This window comes from Squalius cephalus, assembly GCF_949319135.1.
Source record: "Squalius cephalus genome assembly, chromosome: 5".
Lineage (NCBI taxonomy): Eukaryota > Metazoa > Chordata > Actinopteri > Cypriniformes > Leuciscidae > Squalius > Squalius cephalus.
Genome location: NC_137126.1, coordinates 39,908,765 through 39,931,685, shown reverse-complemented (window position 1 = coordinate 39,931,685; position 22,921 = coordinate 39,908,765). Strand labels below are relative to the sequence as shown.

The following is a 22,921-nucleotide window of genomic DNA, read 5'->3' as shown; positions in this document are numbered from 1 at the left end:
GTCTACATTCTGAGTATTATCATCTATGGACTATTCAGATGGAGGCAGAAGCCTGTAAACTGGATTTACTTAATTATTGTTTTGTTTGTTTGTCTCTAGGTTTATTTTGTCTGGTTTTGGCACTCATGATCCCAGCGGATCATGCTTTATGTAATTTTTTTTGTTGAAAATTATATGATTACACAATGCCAAACTAAAATGCCCTGTCCTCTTATGAACACCAGATAACTTCATGTCGTACTGAATCCTGTCTTGTCTTTTTTTTCCAGATGTTTTCCTTCCGCCAAGAGATCCTCTTTAACCTTTTCTTTAACGTTCCTCACTCTCCAAAACCACGGATTGGCATTGGACGTGTGAACTAAAGTCTTCTGAAAACCACCTTCTGCAAATATCCAAACATTCTTTGTCCTCACCCACACCAGGAGAAGATGGACAGTCCACCTAAGCTAACTGGGGAGACTCTTATTGTCCACCACATTCCGCTGGTTCACTGCCAGGTTTCGAGCTCACGACAATTCTGTGGTAATCCGTTGAAAAGGAACAGTAATCCCTTCAGCTGCCCGGAGAACCTGGGATTGATTCGGACAACCTCCCTACCTGAGAGAGACATTCTTCAGCGGGAGGCGTTGGTGTACAGCAGTCTCATACAGACGTCAAGCAGCAGCCTTAGCTCTAGTGACACTTTTGGGGATGGAGGAATGAGAGGAGGAGAGAAACGAGGAAGAGGAGGGAGAGAAGGGAGTATGGCAAGCGACACTTCCTCTTTCACCTCAAGCAATTCCGAAGATCAGGCTCAAGGCTTGCCAACGAAGACAGGTGAACGGCCAAACACGAGACGTAACCCCTTTCTGCTCAACACTGAAGATGAAGATGATGAGGATGAAGACAATCTGAATGGATATTTGGAAGACTCCTCTTTTCACCTGCATGGAAATTTGCATGAAATCTCAAATTCAGTGCTTGCAAATGAAGACTTGCCCCCTTTCCATCTACATGACTTTGGGTTCACCGCTGAACCTTTTCTCTTGCATGGGTCTACAGAAAAACAGTGGTGTTCTACAAATGGGCCTAGTGGGGAAACAGAGACCAGAGACCACACAATAGGTGGGACTTTTGATTTGTCTACTCATATGGAGGGCCTGAACTTGCTGAGATTAGATAGCCAGCGGCGCCACGGAAGCAGTGGTTCCACCCTTTCAATGGACTGTGGTGAGCAAGAATGGGGTGAGGATGATGATTATGAAGACCATTCCATGCAGGGCGGTAGAGGAAGTTCAGAATGTTCCAGTCTGGCAGCACCACACTGCTCCTGTTGCAACCTTTCTCAGCCATACCCTGAACCTTTTCAGGAATCATTTTCTGAGTGTCACCAGGGCTACGGCAGTGATTCCTCCTGCAATAGCTCGGATGGAGTGCTGGTTAACTTCAGCACGATTTTCAACAAAATGAACAATGTTGTCCCGGCCAAGCCATTGCTCAATATCAATAGTTGTGATGAGCAATCTTGTGCCTCATCTGTGTCTGGGCTCATTGAGATGTGCGGGACAGAATGTAGCAGTGGACATGGAGCTTTCTACCTGGACTTACACACGTCCCCGATTGAACCCCCTCAGAATCCATCGGCCACTCGAGAACATGCAAACTCTTCCTCTGTATCTCAGCCACAAGGTGCCACTATTGAAGTAGATGCCAACTGTAACTCATACCACAACCTCCTTGGAAGTGAGGGACTGTCCTCTGCTGAAACCTCTGCCAATGACCTCACCTCGTGTCTTCAAAGCCAAGCTCGCTTGGTTGTAGCAACACAGAATTACTACAAGCTTGTGACGTGTGACCTTTCTTCCCAGTCCTCTCCCAGTCCGGTGGGATCATCGGTCACAAGCTGTTCAGATGAGCACAGCAAAGGAAGCCCCACTCAGCCAACAGAGTACTACCTATTTCAACAAATGAAAGAGGACGAAGACGAGGAAGATGCAGAACTGGTATATTATTTACTTTATTTGGTGTTGACTTGTTGTATTTAGAATTTTGTGCCATGCCTCATTCTGTACTCCACAGCAATATGACACTACCTTGAACATTGTATCTTTTTCTTTCTTTTACCAGAATGAAGAAAAGGATCCAACTGAGATTGACTCTACCCATGAGAATGTAATTGAGGGGCAGGTGTATATCAACATCTCCCCACCTATGACAGCCTGCAATTCAGTTGGTGCTTCAGGGAGCAGTCGACCTCTTTCTCGCAGCTACGATCGTATCCTGGATAAGTCTCCATCTCCTCGCCTTGGATCCTTGGAGCGCATGCTCAGCTGCCCTGTTCGGCTCAGTGAGAGTGCAGCTCCAAGCCCACCTCCTCCACCACGTGTCACTTCTTTTGCAGAAATAGCAAGAAATAAGAGGAGAACTGGAGGGTCACCATCACAGAGGGGTGGCATGGAGGCCACGTCCACACACTCTCACTCTTCTGGAGAGTTCTCGCCCATCCTGGAAGGCTTTCCGCAGGGTCAGAGCCACAGTTTGCCACCACTCACTCGATGCCATAGTCAAGGGAGCTGTGAGCAGACTCGAACCATAGCAGAAGGTAAGAGGAAGTTATCTCCAATATCTTCTAAAAAAGAGGATTGTTAAATTGTTAGGATGGAGGATGGTTAAAGTGTTGTTTGTAAAAGCTGTTTTATTTTGTGTTGTTTTGTGGATTGACTTATTGAGTTACACTGTAGTTTCTTGGTTGATTTTGGGACTCCTTTTGATTATTTGTTGGTTGGGGAGCGACATACATTTTATTTACTGAGAACATTTCTATAGCATTTCAAACCTAGGCAGTAAGCATTGTGTTTTAGTGATTGCCCTTAACATGATTGTTTGCTTTATTATCCAAGCCAATTTGGTTAGCATCTGCTAAAAGCATAAATGTAAAGGTACCACTGTTTCCCCTCTGGCAAGTTGTTAGGCTGTTGTTAAGAAAGAGTTTTTAGCACGTTGATCTGCGGTTACTGTGTTCTAGGTGGTTGCTTGAGCATTGCTATGAAATTCTTGATTGTTCCTTACTGGCCTTAATCAAAATAGTCCACCTAAAGTCTCTAATATTCTGGTCTTCTAGATACTGTATGACTTTGGACCCAAAATGTAAATTCAGTCATTGTTTATTCCTCATGTCATTCCCAAACCATATGACTTTCCTTCATGTAATACAAAAATATCTCCAGAATCTCCTTTCATTTTCTGTGGAGGAATGGATGTCATGTGGGTTTGGAACAACATGAGGGTGAATGAAATATGACATATGCCTAAAGTTTGGGTAAGATATTATTTTATACATGGCATTTTTTTTTATAATTGTTTTACATTTTTTAAATTTTTTTTTTTTTTTTTTTTCTTTTATGTAGGTATGTGTGTATGCATGTGTGTTTATGGGTATGTATTTATGTTGTGGGTGAGATTTGGACCTTGAGTCTGTAATAAAGTTTTGATTGATTGATTGATTATAGTCTGCCAGGTGAAAATCAAGTCTGATACCTTAGGAAAGTAATAGCTAGCCTAATACTAGCTTAGGAAAGTAACTGTCTTCTTCAAGCTGCTTTATTTAAGGTTTATTTAATGTCTGTAGCACAAGTAGTGCATGAGTTGCATGCTAAAGTTTAATACTTAGGTTAGAGGGTTTGAGAACGCAAGAGAAATAGGCAGTGTTAGGCAAGCTTGTGTTGTGTTACTGCAATGGATGTTAATTCTCCTTAATACTGTGCTGCCCCTGCTGGCTGTGACTGATTACAGCAGTGTTACTAAGAGCTCTGACATATGAGTATCCAGTCATGTGGAGCCAACAGTTTGCGCAATAGCCGAGTGACGTTTCACACACACTGTGTGCCAGTCAGAGCACACACAAACACACATACCCAGAGGTGTTCACAGAGGAGCTTCATAATCAGGCTGTTTTAGACATAATATCCTGGTTGTTTGTGTATCTCTTTTGGTCATTAAGTTTTTGGAGCAGTGTTTTAAGGTATGTGTTTGACAGAATTGGATGTTTTTTTTAATAGGCATGGTTCTGTTTCAGTTTCATAATAAGACTCTGTTGTCTCCTTTGCTATTGCAATTACTACTGCTGAGTTTTATTCCAGCTGTTTTAAAATGCTGTGTCACTGCCATAGCAAATCTCGTTTAAATTTAGGTCATATCATTTGCTTCATATTATAATTATATTTATCTATGACATTTAATTTTTATTTATAATGATTTAGATATGGTTCATGTCTGCATTACTGTCTTGAATGCTACTCTGCCATAGATTCTGACGCTTTGTTCTTAATCTTTATTTCTCTTATTTTCTCTCGAACCCCTCTTTACTCTGCTTGTATCTCTTGTCTTTCTACCCCTAGGTGGCCTGTCTAGCTCCACGGACTCCTCTCCAGTTGTAATTCGCTATAGCAAAAATCAACGTCCGACCTCATTGCCTATTCAGCCCTTCACTTTCCAGCACCAGTTTGGAAAACCCCAGGCGAAGCCTATCCTTCCTCTTCTGGACGGATATATCAGCCATATGCAGGCTCGAGGGGCTGCAGCACCTGAGGGTGGTGAAGATGAGTCAGAAGAAGACCACAAGTCACTTCACGACAACTCCAATGCACCTACAACAGTGCGTCCATCCCCACTGGGCAGTTACTCCCCTGTTCGCCTCCAATGTGCACCCACCTCTTCTGGAACCTGCTCGACATGCACCCCGACCCCGGGTGGTCCGAGGCCACCACGTTCCCTCTCTTGCCCCATCTCTGCGGGTCTTCTGCCCCAGCATACCCCAACTGGAGTGGCCATACGTACAGAGACTCCTAAAATCGCTCCCTTACCTCCTACACCACCTCCACCTCCGCTGATGAAGCAGAGTCCACTGATGCCTGCGTTGCCCACTAGAAGTCACTGTTTCCACCGTGGCAATTTGCCGACGCTTCCCAGCTCTTGTCTCAGTCCTCTTGGACAGTTGGAGCCAGCGCCACAGGAAGAGCCAGTGAAAGTTTTACCAGCGTGTGTGACACAGCGACAGCCTAATGGTAGGTTCGGAGCAAAAATGAGTTAATTCAGACACAGTTCTAGATACTACTGTGTTGTATGCGACTTTATAAATGAAATGTTATGAAACTTGAATTATTTTATAACATGAATATGATTTGCCTCGTTTTATATATATGTATATATATTAAAGTTGTCAAAAAGTACAGACTTCGGTACCAAGTCGGTACTGAAATTTTAAAACTATTAAGCGGAACCGTAAGCACATCCGATGAGCACGTGAACACAATGGCCAATCAGAGATGTCTGTAATTGGCTACAATGATCAACGCACGAGAGCGTTTGAGAGCACACGGAAGTGTTTGAAAGTGTTTTATAAAAAAGGAGCGGGAGCGTTTGAAAGCGGTCTGCTTTCAAATGCTCCCGTGTAAGCGCTCGGTAAAGAGCGTCATTGATGTATATTTACAAAATGTTTTTGAAGCGCTGATCATTGTAGCCAATCACAGACATATCCAATGAGCGTGTGAGTACAATGGGCAATCAGCAGTGTTTATGATTCCGCTCAACAGCGCTCAGAGCATCACATTATTTAAATTTCAGACAACTCTTTTTGACAACTCAAATACATACATTATATATATATATATATATATATATATTTTTTTTTTTTTTTTTTTTTTTTTGCTTCTGAATTGTATATTGTATAGGCCAAAAGATTCATACATTTCACTATCTGAACAAAGCCTTAGCTCCCATACTTAGACCTTGGCTTTTCTTTCCTTCAACTGCTGCTAACAACTTCTCTTTTCTGTCCCTCCTGCTCTCACTTCTTCCCATGTTTTGCATTGCATCACTTTGGCAATTCAACAATTTCATCTTACCCTTGTGTCTGCTTTTTCCTTTTTTCTACTTTTCCCTGTATATGTACGTCCATCCATCTTACTGCCCATTCACCAATACTTCATTCTTTCTCTTCATTTTCCATCTATCATTTGCCGCCATTCCCTTTTCCTTCCATTTTGCCTTCCAGTGCACCACCTCTCCCCCCAGGCACTCAAATGGAGAGAGTACAGGCGTAAGAACCCTCTGGGTGTGGAGCGCGGTAAAGACGGCCATCATTCTCTCTCTTGTGCTTTGGAAAACAAGACACCTGGAACTCGTGTCATGCGACGCAATGTGTTTGATTTCCCTCCAACCAACCAACCACTCAGCTTCGGCAGACTGAATGGTGCTGAACCAATTTCTGTCACCCAATGGGCGTTTAGGGGGAGGAGCTGGAAAGGGGGCTGGGGCGGTTGTCATTTTGTTTGTAGTTAGTGAACACTTAAAGGGATAGTCCGGCCAAAAATGATATTTAACCCATGATTTACTCACCCTCAAGCCGTTCGAGATGCATATGTCAATCTTTTTTCAGACGAACACATTTTCAGTTATTTTAGAAAATGTCTTAGATCTTTCAGTGGTTATAATGTGAAGTTATGGGGTCCACCTCCTTCAAGTCCCAAACTTTATAAATGAAAATATCTTGCTTCCGGCAACGGTCGACGCGCGTTCACGGCAGATGGATGCCGGCGTATGACGTAGGACGTAGCGTTTGATTTAGCTATACTTCGTTCTACGTCACGCCGCTTCCTACGCTACGTCCTACGTCATAGGCCAGCATCCATCTTCCGTGAACGCGCGTCGACCTTTGCCGGAAGCAAGATATTTTCATTTATAAAGTTTTAAATATGTATATTTTTACGACAAAACCGCACGGATTACCCTCAGAAGGCCTTCGTTTATCCCCCTGGAGCCAGATGGATTACTTTTGTGAGGGATGCATGCACATTTTGGGACTTGAAGGAGGTGGACCCTATAGCTTCACATTATAACCACTGAAAGATCATTGAGATATCAAATGAGACATTTTCTAAAATAACTGAAAATGTGTTGACATAATGATTGACATATGCATCTCGAACGGCTTGAGGGTGAGTAAATCATGGGTTAAATATAATTTTTGGCCGAACTATCCCTTTAAGTTTGACAATGACGTTATCTTTAGTCTGTTTTATACAGCACACTGTCTGTTTGTCGTGTGTTTGCATTTATCTAACTGATGTGGTTTTTGTTTATAGGTCAGTCATTGAGGCAACTGCCCCAGTGCTACAGCGACTTTCTGCCTGATTATTTCTCTCAGACAGAGCGCCCCCCAGAGGAATTCTGCTTATCTCCTGATGCTAATACTGACGAATCCATTTCTATAGACCTGTTGCAGAAGAGAGGTGTGTGCTTTTTAGTTTCTGTGTAGTAACACTTACAGTGGCTCAGCATAAGATCATTTTTGCATTTTAAACAATGTCCAGATTGACCTTTATCTCCATGTAGTCATTTATACAGCAATATAATAGCACATCTGTGGTTAATATGAACCTTATCGTTGTGGTGAGCCCTTTAGCTCTTAAATGAAGTATAGGAATATTGCAATGCAGTACATACATCACTCTCACATATGAATCTGCAGTAAATGTTAAGTGTGCCCTAGGGAGTAGAATGCAGAAGAGATCTAGGTCTCTTGACGTTGTTCCCACTGGGTCCTCCTGTCAATCAAACGTTGGCCCATTTGCTTTTCTCTCATCTCACAGATTGACAGGTCCCATCAATGAGAACTGCATTAGCGCATGACAGAGTGTGTGTTTGTGTGTACATGCTCTTAGTTGGAGTTTAATTTGATTAGATAAATTAAATAATAGAATATTTTCTATCCTGTCTCCTCTATATGTCCTTTTCTACTAGGTTTGGTGAAGGCCATAAACACAGCAGTGGATCTGATAGTTGCTCATTTTGGCACCAGTCGGGATGCAGGAGTTAAGGTACTATATTAAATTTAAAATAACAGAGTTAAACTCAATATACTTGAATAAATTGAAGTGTCTCACTAAAAGCTTTACCCTCTGGTCCACTTTCACTCTCTCTTACAGGCCAAATTGGGTAATAGCTCTGTTAGTCCAAACGTGGGTCATCTTATTCTAAAGTACCTGTGTCCTGCCATTCGTGAGATACTGCATGATGGACTGAAAGCGTATGTACTGGACCTGATCATTGGACAACGCAAAAACCAGCCCTGGAGTGTGGTCGAGGCCTCCACACAACTCGGTATGAGAAGAATGGTGATGATGATGATTATTATATATGGATGAGGATGAAGGAAATTATTTATGTTTATCCTTTCTGTCCTAGGTCCCTCTACAAGAGTTTTGCACAGTCTATTTTCTAAAGTCAGTCAGTATTCTGAGCTGACCAATCACAGTATGAGACTCAATGCCTTCATCTTTGGCCTGCTAAAGTAAGCCTCTTTCATGTTTCACTCTCCTTTCATCTCCCTGCTTTCCCTTTCACTCTTTCTAATCACGTTCGTCTACACACTGCTTATGAAAGCACATTTTTGTACCTTTCATCATTTTTTGCTTGTTAAAGCATTAACATCTAATTTACTTTTTTAATAAACGTTCTTTATCGTGTAACACGTTGGATTCCTGTCAAGGTTTTCTTGTTGAATATAACCTTTCAATTGGAAATGCGTCACATTATGGAAGCAAGATTCATTGTGAATGTTGACTTTAAAACGGACCCTTGGTTTCATCTGTGCTATTTGATCCATTTTTTTTAAATATATTTATCAAATATTCTGAGGTCACAGTTTGAGAGCAAACAGTATTTGTTGTTCTGAAATAAGGTTACTGATTCTCAGATTTGATAGTCTAATAAGCACAACAATACAAAACTCTTAATATTTGGTGAAATAGTACATTTTTATTGGAACTACTCGTTTTTTATACCATATTTTAGATATTGCCTTAGATTTTGGCATAATATTTTTAATATATTTTGCTGCCTACCTTTTAGAACAGTTTTTGCTTTGAAAGTATACTTATGATGTCTTAAAATGGCATCTTGGTAAGCATCTAACTAGGTTTTGGAACAGATTGACAGTGTATGATCTTTATCAGCACTGTAACAAGCCAGTCCTAAAAACCTCAAACCATGCTGCCTAAAGCTCTGCAGTGTGATTCAAGAAGTCTTTAGAAGTCTTCAAAGGCTCTTTTTTTGGGGGGGGGGTGGGGGTCTTGACATAGTCATCTCAGCTCCTGTGCAAACTTCCTCTTTTCCACTCCCATTAAAATTACATTCAGACACAGCGCTTTGATCATTGGTTTCAGTTATGCATTCTGCAGCATTCTGATCTCTCTCTCTCTCTCTCACTCTATATGTCTGTCTCACTCTGTGATGTGGTCACTCTGCTTCTTAAGATAAATACAGAGTACAGTTATCACGGCTCCTTGTTGTTGCACTTGTAGTATTTCACTTGTTTAAAGCGGATTTGTCTAGTCCAGGGGTCTTCAACATGGGGTCGGCACCCCTAGGAGGTCCACAGCACTACTGCAGGGCAATTTTTTTTTTTTTTTGTGAACACATTTGTGTTACATAAAATGTTTATAGCTAGTCATAATGAAGCGATGCCTTAACATGTAATTTTGAATGTTAGTAGATGAATAAAACATTATCCAGTGATCTAATACTTTCATTTGTAATATCGGTTAAACACATTTGTTATGCCACATAACAAATTTACAAATCTCATCCTTGTATATAAACACACACATATATGTATACATATATATTATCCTGACAAAAAAATAATGCATCAGTTTCCACAAAAATATTAAGCAGCATAATCTTTTTTTATCTGTGATAATAATAAATGTTACTTGTACACCAAATCAACAATGATTTTGGAAAGATCCCGTGAAAATAAAGACTGATATTGTTGAAAATTCAGAGGACTTGTTCACATGAATAAATGACATTTTAAAATGTATTCAAATGGAAAACAGTTATTATAAGTTGAAATAATATTCCACAATATGTGTGATTTTTACCGTAATTTTGATCAAATAAATACAGCCTTGGTGAGCTTAAGATACTTCTTTCAAAAACATAACAAAATCTTATCAACTCCAAATATAATGGAAAAGATATATATAAATGTTATATATTAATATAATTTTATATATTATAATAAAATGTGTATTAAAAATATAAGTAAATATAAAAATATATGATGAAAATAAAACAGTATTTATTAGAGTATTAAATTATTTAAATATATTAATATTGTATTCTATACGTTATCATAGGCTGGACTTACAAATACAGTAGTACACAACTCAATTTTGCACAATTTTTAACAGTGGGTCCCTGCTCTATGTTCAAGGTTGAAGACGCCTGGTCTGGTACAAGTGTATTATTTCTGTTATTATGCAGTAATGTTCCAGGTTTGATTTTTATTCTACCTCGACTGTTTTTCAGCTTGCGATCTTTGGAATTCTGGTTCAATCACATTTATACACATGAAGGTAGGAAAATGCTTTCTGCACTTTTCTTGTTCGAGCGTAGTTGGCTTGTTCACAGTAATGGTGATGTAGAGCCAAGATTTTCAGGTTTCAGATACTCTATTGCCAGCATAATTCTAATAATTAGTGGGTTTTTTTGTGTGGCTGTCTGTTTTTTCTCTCTCTGGCATGATTCCTCAGACATCATAGCAGCACACTACCACCCATGGGGTTTCCTACCCCTGTCTCAAGGGGCGTGCCAGCCACTGTTCGAAGAGTTGCTGCTCCTGCTTCAGCCGCTGTCACTGTTGCCCTTTGACCTTGACCTGCTATTTGAGCCACACCAGCTACAGAAAGGGGAAGAACACCTGAGACGCAAAGAACAGCTGTGCTCTGCACGCCAAGGCCTCGACCAATCAGATCGCTCCACCTTCCAGCTAATGCGAGGCTGTGGAATGTTGGAGTCTGGTGCACAGGAAATGGTAATGCTGCCTCAGAGAGAAAAATTCATGCTGAGAGAGGAGGACAGCCGGCTTAGGACGGATGGAGTGACATTAAAAATGAAACGAGACGGGCGGAAAAGTGGAGCAGAGCGTGAATCACGGGATAAGGAGGCTGGAGTTGGCAAAGAGTGTTTGAGGAAGAGTGACGCAGGGCAGATAGAGGGCGGTGGGTGGTGTGCTGGCAGGATGAAGGGAGTTGGAGAAGATTGTGAGAAGGAGAAAAGGAGAGAAGGAGATGGAGCCAAACAGAGAAACCGACAAGCTGGCTGGTGGTATCAGCTGATGCAAAGTTCACAGGTTTACATCGACAACTCTGCCGAAGGCTCAAAATTCGTGAAGTTGGAGAAGAGGAGGAAAGGTGGCATTGAAAGTCACCGGCAAAGCCATCCACCTACTAGAGAAGGTGTGGTTGAGGGGGCTGAGGCCATTCAACAGATGGATGAACAGGTGGAACATGGTCGGACCAGCAGTAGCAATAATAATAGTGTTGGCAATGGGGTCCTCCACCAATCAGCATTGTCAGAACCCACCAAAGCTGCAAAGGGGAAGCCATCGTGGATGGGAAGTCCACCGGAATCAGTGCTCACTGAGCTGAAGAAGAGCAAGGAGAAGCAGCTAGAATGCCAGGATGCCTATGAAGGGGTTCTGGGCCAAGCAGGAGCAGGGGAGGATGGGTCGGCACAGGTGCTCCGCTGGGGGCGGCTGTTTGGAGCTGGAAACGCAAGCAAGATCGAGAAAAGTGAGCAGAAATCAGTCAGGAAACAAAGGTGAGTTGGCAAACATCCACCTCTTTCCGTTGGAGAGTAATCAGTCAGCATGTTTTCATCAGTCAAGGCCTGTTCACACACCAAGAACGTTAACTATAAAGGTAACTATATTTGCGTCCACATCAACATACGATAAGTGCATGCTTTAATGTCTGCCACATTAAATGCTTGGGCTCTTTATGGGATGGGTATTGATTGATCAGCTGGAAAAAATAGTTCTGAATTCCAATCATATTGTTTCTCTGTGTCGTTATTGTTAATGTTCAGGTTTGAACTCTTGATATTCTCTTAAAATTAGAACAATAATTCAAACTTTATAGTTATTGGTCTTGGTGTAAACAGGCCTTTACACATTACAAATATGCTGTAAATGAAGTTGTTCCAATTGGTTTTCATTTCCTTCAACTTCAAGCTTTTTTTTTTTGACAAATTTCAATGGCTTTGTTTTCAGAATGATTTAGTTTTACACATTGCCAGCTGCTTACAACACTTTTTACAAGGCATTTTTAATATAAACTTTGCTAACTTTCTACCTTTTCTACCTACATGTTCTCAGATTGCCATCTGGTTGGTTGAGTCTTGACCGTTCTGTTTTGGATTTGGTGGCTCAGTCTGTTGGAGTGGGGAAAAAAGCAGAGCAACAATCGCTCACGTTTCAAAGCCAACAATCCCACCTTGGCCCAACTAAACAAGCACAAACACAGAATCCCCCAACACAGAGACAAGCCCTTCGGTAATGTTGGTAAACATGACTAGATTTGTCATTATCTAGAAACCAGTGCTTGGCAAGGCAGCTACAGAATTAGCTTAGGTTTTAGGCATTGATTTAGGCTGCCTAAATGAATTCCACAAACATTGTCACTGTCATGACGCTCAGTAAACATCTTTTTTTCAATCATCTGCACACAGGTATCAACGCCTATTGCTTCTGTGCCACTTTGTAATGATAAAACACAGATAAAATAGATTAAAAAAAGATACAAATAAAAAGACCAATTACAATTCGGTATGCAAATATTACAATGACGTTACTGGTGTCAGTGAGATTTTTATCATTTAATTTATTTTAATATTACATTTCTTGTATTATAGATACAAAAGTCAAAAATACATTGCACAACAAGACTGAAATGATCAAAGTTTGAATCTGTTTGTTTAGCGCTTTGAGATTAATACCCAATTCCCAAAAACTGAGGGTACATTTACACAACAACGATGTACTAAAAACAGAAACGTTTTTCCACGACAATGTTGTCAAAACGATCCCTGTTCGCACGACTAAAAACGCTGCCAGGCCAGTAGGTGGCGATGTCACTTTGTAAAGAAACACTACGCACCTATAGACTGAACATGTAACATTCATGTGCATGATTTTTGTAGTTTACACAGACGATAATGGTATTGTTTAAAAAAAAACTGCACTTTGAAACCCGTTTTCAAAAGTTTGTGTTTTCAGGTCCCCAAAACGCCATTGTCGTGCAAATGAACTGCCATAACACATTAAAAATGTTCTGTTTTTAAGTGGAAAATGGTGTCATGTAAACAGCCCCTAAGAGGAAAAAAAAAGTAATGTTTGATGAATATTAAGAGCTGTCTTGCAAAACAGTGTTTCTAAGAACATATAGTGTAATTATTTGAAAATGAAAAGACATTACTGCTATACTTGATTAATTATCTCAACTACATTTTCTTTGTTTCTTTGACTCTCTGTCTCTATCCCTGTCTTCTGTTTTCCATCTTTTTCAGTGAAGTGAAGGCGTTATGCCATCATATTGCCACAGAGCCAGGCCAGCTCAGTTTCCACAAAGGTGACGTGCTGCAGGTGCTCAGCAGGGCAGACTCTGATTGGCTGCTGTGTGCTCTGGGCGACACACAGGGCCTTGTTCCCATCATATACGTCACCCTGATTGAGGACAGTCAGGAGCGCTGAAACTCATAGGCTCTGAAAGAGACGGGTGCGAGATGAGATGCGATTGGGGACAAAGAGGAGGGTCACTGCTTTTCTGAATATAAAAGCTGCTGCACAAGAGACGAGTCTGACGGATTCATTTTGTGCTTGCATGCGTATGTAAACACCAATACACACACACACACACACACAAACATCACACTTTGCTGTTGTGAAAGCACCCTCTTTGTTTCAGTGAACAGCAATGATCTAACCAGTGATTAGAAAGTGTAGATCTAGTTTCTGATTCTGAGTAGTGAAATTGTTTGCAATGAGCCATCAGGTTTTGCAAAATAGCTTGTAATCATAAATGTCAATAGCCTTTTAAAAGAACTAAAAAACCAAATGAAGTTGTTAGATGACACTACTGGCGCTTATGCCTTGTCTTTATTAAATACTGTATGATTTTATGTAATCTAGATGTTAGCCAATTCATGTGTTGCGACAGACAGTGTGTGCACGTGCCCTTCAGAGGCCGCGCGTAACCTGGAGGTCATTCGTGAACATCTCGTTCTCACTCGCAAATAACCAAATGAAGAATAGTACATCACTGATTAAGGGACATCTTGGTTTTTACTGCAAGTCCACAGGAATTAAAACGATGAAAAAGATACAAAATTTTCCAGCCTTATACGACAAGGGAAATTAGCCTGTCCAGAGGCATTTTTCTCTCCGAACCTGTGCTGCTTTGACAGGTAAACTGATATACTACTGCTATCACTACAATCTCTGGCCCTTCATTTCATTTTTTTTTTCACCAATAAGGGATAATTTACAGCAAGATTGTTTGCATGTGATGGAGTGCACCACAAATGTTTTGCTTTTCTGATACTTAAACGATTTGAAGAGATGAAATAAGCTCCATCTTTAACCTTAAATGTAATATATTCCTTCCTATAACAGCCTTTTGCATAATCAGAAGGGGATACAGAAAGGGAAGATATGTCTACTTTAGATTTTTTTTTTTTTTTTTTGGTTTAAGGAGCTTTTGAATGCTTTTGGGCCGGCCTATATTTATTAAGATTGATCACTTTGTATAAGATGAACAGATGGATGTATAGATAGAATGGGATGGATTTATAGAGATGGAGTTTTATGTACGTGGTTGAATAAATGGCAAGCAAAAAAAAAAGTTTAATGGGGTTTGGTAGCAGATCCCTTCCCCTTTAAATGTATTAATTCATGAGAAGATTTTCTCCAACTAACAATGTGATCATGCTTGAATATCATCCACAAATACTTGGACAAAAAGTGACATTTGGACAAGGCTGGTGAAATACCACACAAAATATTGCATTGTGGTACCATATTGTGCATTAAGTTATGGCCATTTGATGTGCTAAATTCAACTCAAGGTGAGGCCTTATGGAAGGGAATGTGTATTATTTATTTTATTACAGCATTAAATTATTTCAGGACTTGAGGATGATCAGCAATTTTATTGAAAATTATCTCGGGCCCTCTATGACACTTAATATGCTTTTGCTAAAAGTAATATATAAAATCATATTTTGATTTGATTTTTTCAAATTGCTTTGAGTCATCGATAGATGATTGTCAGTATGTTTTTGTTAAAACAGTTTTATGATAGTTTATTATTTTCTGTTAAAATACATTAGTCATTATTTTGTGTATTTGTAATTGTAAATATGTTGTGTTCTCATATCCTCAAAAGGAAAATGACATTATTGACTGGTTATTAACAGCTTTTAATGCTAACAGTTAAGAACGAAAACCATTCAAATGTACATTATGTTGTTATGGGATGTTATAAGTAGAAGAAAATGCTCTCACACAAAAAGCTGCGCAATCTAGATTGTAGTGCTGCTGCTTTAGGTCAGTCTTGGTCACTTAAGGTTTGTCTGCTGGTCTTCCAAATACGCTTTGCTTTTCACTGAATCCCACCTTGTAAATATAAGAGAAAGGGAGAGAGAGAGAAAATGAGAGAGAAATAGCTGTCCAGTGCCTTTTTGAACCAATGTGTCTGCTAGTGAGATTCAAGAGTGTTTCCTCACAATTGGTTGGTGCCATTTCTTATGTATGAGGTGGGAGTTAAAAGAAACTGGCATCTGTTTTGGATATAGCCTGTTGTTTCTTTTCCATGCAGATTGTTAGAGGATAAACACCAGTGAAAGAGGAAGGCTTAGTTGGGAGGTTAATGTATGTTTGTGCAATGTTCTTTCTCTCTCTGTCCCTCTCTCTATCTGCTTTGATCATCCCAATATTTCTGGCCTGTATATACTGTATGATACCTGTAGCTCACCTGACTCTCCTGTTGTTCTCCTATAACATTACCATAATGTATGAATATCAATAACAAAGTGCTCATGTGAACACAGATGCAGTGCGTCCTGTCTTTTTTCCCCCTCATTTTAAGTGTTTGAGACATACTGTCTAAATAAGAACAATCTTTTGATGATTATGGCTCATTAATTGTTTTAACAAATGATTTGCATTTTACAAGATCAATGTGTCACTTGAATCACAAAACTGACATTTCACTGATGAACTGAATGTTAATTCATAAATAATTTTGAAGCAAGTATATCATTTGGCTGTTAGGGACATTTCTCCACTTAAACATGGATCAGAGTTTCACACTACGCTTAACCTTTGGTTAAGGCACTTTTAACCCTGGGTTAAGCATAAGATAGGCCGGTATATGGTCATTTATCTTAATAATACAATTTACAAGGGGAATTATTTTCGGTTCATTACTTGAACATGGGTACAATGAGTGTTTTCAGTGACCCTGACCCCTGTAAAAATAAAGTTACCGTAATGAAAAAAAAAAAAAAAAACGATGATTATTTTAACTGATAATATTTTCAAATGTATGCACCTCTATACTAGTGAAAACCTTAAGGAAGACATTTTTATTATTAACAAAAAAGAAGAGTATGTTACAAATACTACAGTATACAAGAAAATACAACAAATGTATGTAACAGAGTTGCACACTAGGGGGATTGATGCTTTCAGGAAGACATCAACCAGTCCTGTACACTACAGCATGAAAAACGTCAGGCGATGACGACACACGCACCAACATGGACGAAAGAAGAGCGTCAAAACAAACTCCATGCATAAGGTATGGAAAAACAAACATGTAGTTGTAAAGCAAACGGTGCATTCGACTACAAGTGTGGTGTGGATGTTGAGGAGGTAGGAGCCAGTGATCAATGCGAGTGTACAGGAACATCACGAACGAAGTCTCCTCGCTAAAGCATCACGTGCCTGTGTTGACAAATAACGCTACAGTATTTTTGGAACAATGTGACAACACTTAACGCTAGTGGAGACTCGTTTGCAGGTAAAGCGGTATTTTTTCTTACAGACGGATTATGTAAGCTTTTTTTTTGTCAGATAAAGTCCCTCCCACTTTGAGCCTTGTTGTTTATTGCCCTGCAGAGACAGACTCGAAGTTATGAATCACTATGGGTGAGGTTAACGTAATGAATATTAAGGAGGCTGCGTGATATTCGCCCACAGTAGGCCTATACAACGTAACATTTATTAATTAGTATTGATAAGGAAAGATGCAACAATAGCGTGACCTGCTGATTAATATATGAGACTTCGCCAATTCGTAACTGCGCTACTAGGACGGTTAACTGACAGCACCACTGTCAGGCGTCATAGCTATTTTCAGACGAAAACCTACCACGTTCACATATTCAAATAGCAGAAGTATTTTTAAGTTTTAGCCGTAGCCTCTAAAGCAGTAGGCTGTAGAAATCACTTGTGTCTTTTCAGGTTCACACAGTATATATGCTTACTTTTGTTGTGCCCACTGTGACTTGAGATCGGTGTGACGGGTTCGGTTACAAATCGCACGTGTTGACCTTTGATGTTGTTGTTGCTATATTCATTGGTTGTTTGTGAGAACTATCATTACCTCCCCCTCATTTCTTACCATCATGGCTGAACTTTCCCCCAGATCCCACACACACAGAGTGTCCACTCTGTTAAATGGCAGTGTGCTGGCTGGCTGTACTTGAGTTGTGAAGAGAAGAGCATTGAGTGCTGTGTGTACGCATTCCAATACCAGAGAAGGCCCGGACACTGACTGTCTGCTTCAAAGGTTTGAGCTACATTTTTATATTCCTAACAGTTTTCTAAAACGTAAATACTTTATCTACAACTTTGATTTCTTAATTGGTTGATAATTTATTACAGAATATGTGAATTATTAAATGTAGTCTGCATGTGGCGACTTTTAAAAAAAAAAAAAAATGTTTGCGAATCTGTTTACATTCCTGATTGTTGTGTAGGCATGTAACGTTAGTGGAGAGTGTTTGAAACAGTTGCTGTGTGAACTTGATCACTTATTTTAATACTATTAGTATATTATTGTAGAAATTCATAATATTTTAAATTAGCCTTTAGTTTTATATTTTCAGTTTTCATTTTGATTTCAGTTTACATGTTAGTAATTGTATGTGCTTTTGTCATTTTTTTTATTTACCTTTAAATGCCTCAAGTATTTCTACTTACCTTTATTTTTATTTTAGTTTTAGTTATTTTAGTACTTCAACTTAAATGTATTTTATTCCAGTAAGATGCTAAGGCAACATCATTTTCTTTTTTTTCATAATATATATATATATATATATATATATATATATATATATATATATATATATATATATATATATATATGTATGTGTGTGTGTGTGTGTGTGTATAATATATAATTTCAAAAATATATATATTTAATTAAGCTTATTTAAGCTATATATCTTTAGAAATCCAATACAACCTATGAATGATTAGCCTTAGCTTTTAATATCATACAAGTGAAGCAGATGCACATTTGTTTGCATCATAATATTGCACACTGATGCCATCTAGTGTTGTGCACACTTTTGATAATCTAATGTTTTTTTTCTTTACAGTTAAACACTTACAAAACTCAGGACAAAAATAAAAGGGACATTCAGCTCATCCTACAAGTATGATCAAAATATATATTTAACCACTATAATGGGCTGTCAGCTCTTACTCTTATCGTCCATTTGAATGCATCATCGAAGCCCACGGGGTAAGAGAGATGCCATCACAAACACCCACCACAGACTGTTCAAGGGAACAGTCTACTCCAACTGACCCTAAATCAGCAAGCGCCTCAACAGGAAATAAGGAAATTCCTGCGTCAACTACAAGTGATCACACTGACCAGTTAGAAGTCACAGAAGAAGCTGTTTCCAACACTTTGACCATGAAAAGCAGTACTTTATCCAATAGGCCCAGGTTTGGTGCCGGTGTTCAGGCTAAAGAGAGACTGAAGTTTATTCTAGGAGCTTCTGAGGATAATTCCTCTGATGATGAGCCTTTGGTTCTAGGCCAGGCCACCATACATCAGCCCGCAAGCACAGAGACACCTAACCCAGTACCTACCATGCCATCAGAAGTGCCGTCACCCCCGAATCCATCAACCTGTTTGAGGTGAGCATCCTTAGAGATCTTTAAATGTTGTTTAAGTGTATACATGGCCGGTCTGATTAGGTTTCAAGCTGCAGATGTGCTGTTGACGTGACATATGGGGTTTGAAGGTGTGCAATGAAAGAGAAATTTGGCTTTACAGAAAAGAAAAGGTTTAGAATTCTATTGAAATCAGATCTTGAATTCAGTATGAAATGAATGCAAAAAGACTAGTGTAAATTTTCCCTTTGGGGCCTCAATATGACTCACAATCTTGGTTTAATAGTTAACTTTGCTGTCTAGCCCTTACATTTGCTTTTAATATCGGTAGGGGACACTATGCACCACATGAGAGTCCAATGTCAAACAGGACAGAGTAATGGACCAGAAGTACAGCCATATGGTCATTCTCAGCACACTCTGTGATCACGTGACTTTCTCATGCTTGTCACCTGTTAAAGTGACATGCCACACATTTCAGTACTATTAATGGAAGCAATGCTCCCGATGTTGACTTACAAAGTCATTCTCATTGCGTTTCAGTGTAAAAAACATTCTTCCAGAGTCAAAATAAACTAGATGTATATTTAGGGTTGAGCTGGGCTGAGATGTTTTGATGTTGTCTCCTGCTATTCGTGTGTAACCCGAGGGTTGTTGTTCTCCTCTTCAACAAGTCACTTACTTAACTGGCTCAATTGGCTGGACTCCCACAGAACCAATGGATAAAGGTTGATAATCTAGAGCAGGACATACGCATTTTGTTTTTCTCGCAATGGAAATTAAACTTGAAAGGCCAAAAGGTAAGGGCATTCTTTTGGTGACATTTGTCTAGTATGTTCAGCAATTTGGCTAAATTTATTGCAGTGTGCTGTTGCACAAATGTTTGCACAGATTGTAGGTTATATAGCTTTCAGAAACTTGTTGTTTAACTGAGATTTTGCAAGAAATTTTACTTCTTTGCAGTTCATTTTCTGGAAAGAAACTAAAAACAATGACTATCCACGCTAGGTTTATAGCATGTTTTTCTTAAACAAGTGGTGGTGAATGAAGGTCTTCATTGACATGGGGGAGGGTGCATAAGAAGGAGGGAGCAAAAGAGGAACAGGCAGGGAACATAAAAAGTGTTAGCTGTTGTTTTTCACCTCCTGCGTTTATCATCTGATACTTCGCCATGGACGGAGAAGGAGGGCAAACACTAAACTGGTTTCAGTGCCTCAAGAGGTTGGTAACAGACCAAAAATGCACTTTGTTCTCCCGTTTCTTAGTGGACAGTATGTTCTTGGCAAGTGTAGCGTATTGAAAAAAAAAGGGGTGTAGTTTCTGTTGTTGTTCCTAGTAGTGTAGCGTAACAGCAGCGTGTGAGTTTGTCTAAGTTCACAGTAATGTTAGAATAGAGTTTTGGAATGCAGAATGTAGGTTGCATTTCAGCAAAATCTTGCACAACTCTGTTCAAACTGTGCATGAATTGTTAGTACGTAATTTAACCTGATGATGTTAGCATGTGTCTCTCTGAGATCATATAAGCTTTAGGAGCAGAGAACAAATGAAAACTGGAGAGATAACAGCAATGTTTGAAAAGTTCTCCCGTTGCCACATCCAGTTCTTCAGATAACAGTAAAAACAAACACATCTGCTCATCTTTGTGGGCAGTTTAGATGCTGAATAATTGAAAACAGACAGATTATGCTCAGAATGTAGCATAATTGTCAAGAAAAGGATTTTTGTCGATACTCTACAAAATTAGGCAATTACAAAAAATAGGTATTTTTTTACTAAGCAAATAGTTTTAAATAAATAACTGTTTTGACCGCTCATGATGACTGCATAAACCATAAACCATTTAAAATCTAAAAAAATGCTAGGGATGCACAATATATAGGTACCGTATTGATTATCTGCCAATATTAGAGACTGGTACAGTATGTCAGTATTGGATGTTTAATTGTGCATGCTCAAATCCCTATTTTTACATTTAGATTATCTTTGCCGTCATTTCACTCAAAAGTTAAAAAACAGTAATAATTTAATAACAAATGCAACTGTAAAAATGTAATAGCAAATGAATATCCAGTTTTCATAATATACATTATATATTGTGATGCCTAAATTCACTTGTAGAATTTAAAACGATTGATTTTAGGTTTTAGTGTTTTTAATTTATTTTGACAAAATAGTACAGAATTTTTATATTTATAGGCCAACGTGAAAATAATAAATTTTATTGATATTGGTCAGAATGGTAATATTGGTGCCTCTCTAAATGCTTTATAAGGTAACAGGTCTTATCTTGAGTATCTTATAAATATTTTTTTTTTACAATAGTCAGCATAACAGAGTTTTGTTTCCACCGATGACTGCAAAAAATAAATGGAAGTGTGATCCTGCAGGTGATCAGCAATTACTTGCTTAGTTTAATCTGTCACCTTGGCATATGGTGAAGACAGTATTGTAAATCGCATGCGTCATTTGTTTGTCTTCATCAGTCCACTTTTTATAGTAAATTGATAGCTTTTGTATAAAAACATGGGCTTTTGACTTGAAGTGTGAAGTTCACTGTAGTTTTACTGTTCAGGGGTCAGTTAAGGGTTAGTCCGTACTGTCTGTACCCTTTATGATAACACATTAAGCTGTGATTGGCTGATTTGCTTGTGTGAGCATTTATATTATAGCACACTTTGACAGAGGTGGCGAGTACAGAGGCCATATCACTAGAGAAAAACTGTTTACGTGGGCGGATAAAGTTGACTTCGAGAAGTCGTGCTGATTTGATGGATTTCTTACCTCGTATGTTTGTTTTTGTTATGTTTTATCTTTTAATATGGCTTAAATTATATTGGCTTAAATGGTGCTTGTTGATGTTTCTCGCTGAGGCTTGTGTAAAATGTTTCCGTTTCAGCAAGTTCCACACGTTACATTCACATTCATGTAAACTTTACATTATTAGCTATTAGAGCCATAACCATGTTTCTTTCTGAGATTTGTTGTATATGTTATGATAACTATAATGATATTTTTTGTCTGTAGGCCTAGCATGTCAGGCCCCCATCTGCTGAAAAAGGGTAAAGAACACAGGAAGATGGACGTGCATAGAGATTTCACCGTTGCCTCCCCAGCTGAGTTTGTCACCCGCTTTGGAGGAAACCGCATTATAGACAAGGTCAGAGACATGCATTTGTGTATGTTGTTTCATTCCTTTTCACAAAACTGTAAAAAAAAAAAAAAAGGATTTAATTTAATATGTATGCACATGTAATTATCTCTCTCATTAGGTGCTGATTGCTAATAATGGCATTGCTGCAGTTAAATGCATGCGTTCGATTCGACGCTGGTCCTATGAAATGTTCCGTAATGAGAGAACCATTCGTTTTGTGGTGATGGTCACACCTGAAGACTTGAAAGCCAATGCAGGTTAACAGAAAAGAAAATTATGGTTCAACCTGATTTTTTTTTTTTTTTAAACAAAATTATATTATCTAACTTTTAATTTTTTTATTTTATTTTAAAAATCATTGGTACTGTGCATTCATTTTTGATTTATTGAAAGAATTATGTTTAAAGTTCATTGTGTTTATCTCCAGAATACATTAAAATGGCTGATCACTATGTGCCAGTCCCTGGGGGCCCAAATAACAACAACTATGCCAATGTTGAGATGATCGTGGATATTGCCAAAAGGATTCCAGTGCAGGTACGACCTCACCAATATTGATCTTGGTATCAGATGTGAATTTTCCATTATTAGTGATGATGGTTTTTGTCTTCTTATAAGGCCGTTTGGGCTGGATGGGGCCATGCTTCTGAGAACCCCAAACTTCCAGAGCTCCTCCATAAATCAGGGATATGTTTTCTAGGTATTTTTTCCTCATAATCATCTATAACTTTTTAGCCAGCTTAGCCTTGCTA

General features: G+C 39.0%; 2 protein-coding genes across 8 annotated transcripts in view; both read left to right on the top strand.

The window, feature by feature from the left end:
• Positions 1–293: 293 nt before the first annotated feature.
• On the top strand, positions 294–14,726 carry rusc2 (RUN and SH3 domain containing 2). 2 transcript variants are annotated; one of them, XM_079873149.1, is made up of 12 exons: positions 294–1,982; positions 2,107–2,581; positions 4,377–5,042; positions 6,032–6,229; positions 7,122–7,268; positions 7,780–7,856; positions 7,965–8,139; positions 8,224–8,329; positions 10,354–10,400; positions 10,578–11,646; positions 12,203–12,379; positions 13,393–14,726. In XM_079873149.1, the coding sequence occupies exons 1-12, from the start codon at positions 429–431 to the stop codon at positions 13,574–13,576; spliced, it is 4,875 nt and encodes a 1,624-aa protein (XP_079729275.1). In that variant the 5' UTR covers positions 294–428; the 3' UTR covers positions 13,577–14,726. The 2 variants fall into 2 exon arrangements, with proteins under 2 accessions (XP_079729275.1, XP_079729276.1); XM_079873150.1 differs by lacking the exon at positions 6,032–6,229.
• A 1,856-nt stretch (positions 14,727–16,582) lies between these two features.
• The window catches only part of acacb (acetyl-CoA carboxylase beta), a 28,867-nt gene continuing 22,528 nt past the window's right edge, over positions 16,583–22,921 (top strand). For 3 of the 6 annotated variants that reach the window (XM_079873145.1, XM_079873144.1, XM_079873142.1), the window contains exons 1-7: positions 16,583–16,685; positions 17,535–17,678; positions 18,493–19,042; positions 22,043–22,175; positions 22,288–22,426; positions 22,597–22,706; positions 22,788–22,869. In XM_079873145.1, the coding sequence (XP_079729271.1) occupies positions 18,648–19,042; positions 22,043–22,175; positions 22,288–22,426; positions 22,597–22,706; positions 22,788–22,869 (859 nt within the window). In that variant the 5' untranslated portion in view covers positions 16,583–16,685; positions 17,535–17,678; positions 18,493–18,647. Of the gene's footprint in view, positions 16,908–17,534; positions 17,679–18,492; positions 19,043–19,681; positions 19,819–20,105; positions 20,240–22,042; positions 22,176–22,287; positions 22,427–22,596; positions 22,707–22,787; positions 22,870–22,921 lie in introns of those variants that run through there. The other 3 variants (XM_079873143.1, XM_079873147.1, XM_079873146.1) reach the window with 3 other exon arrangements.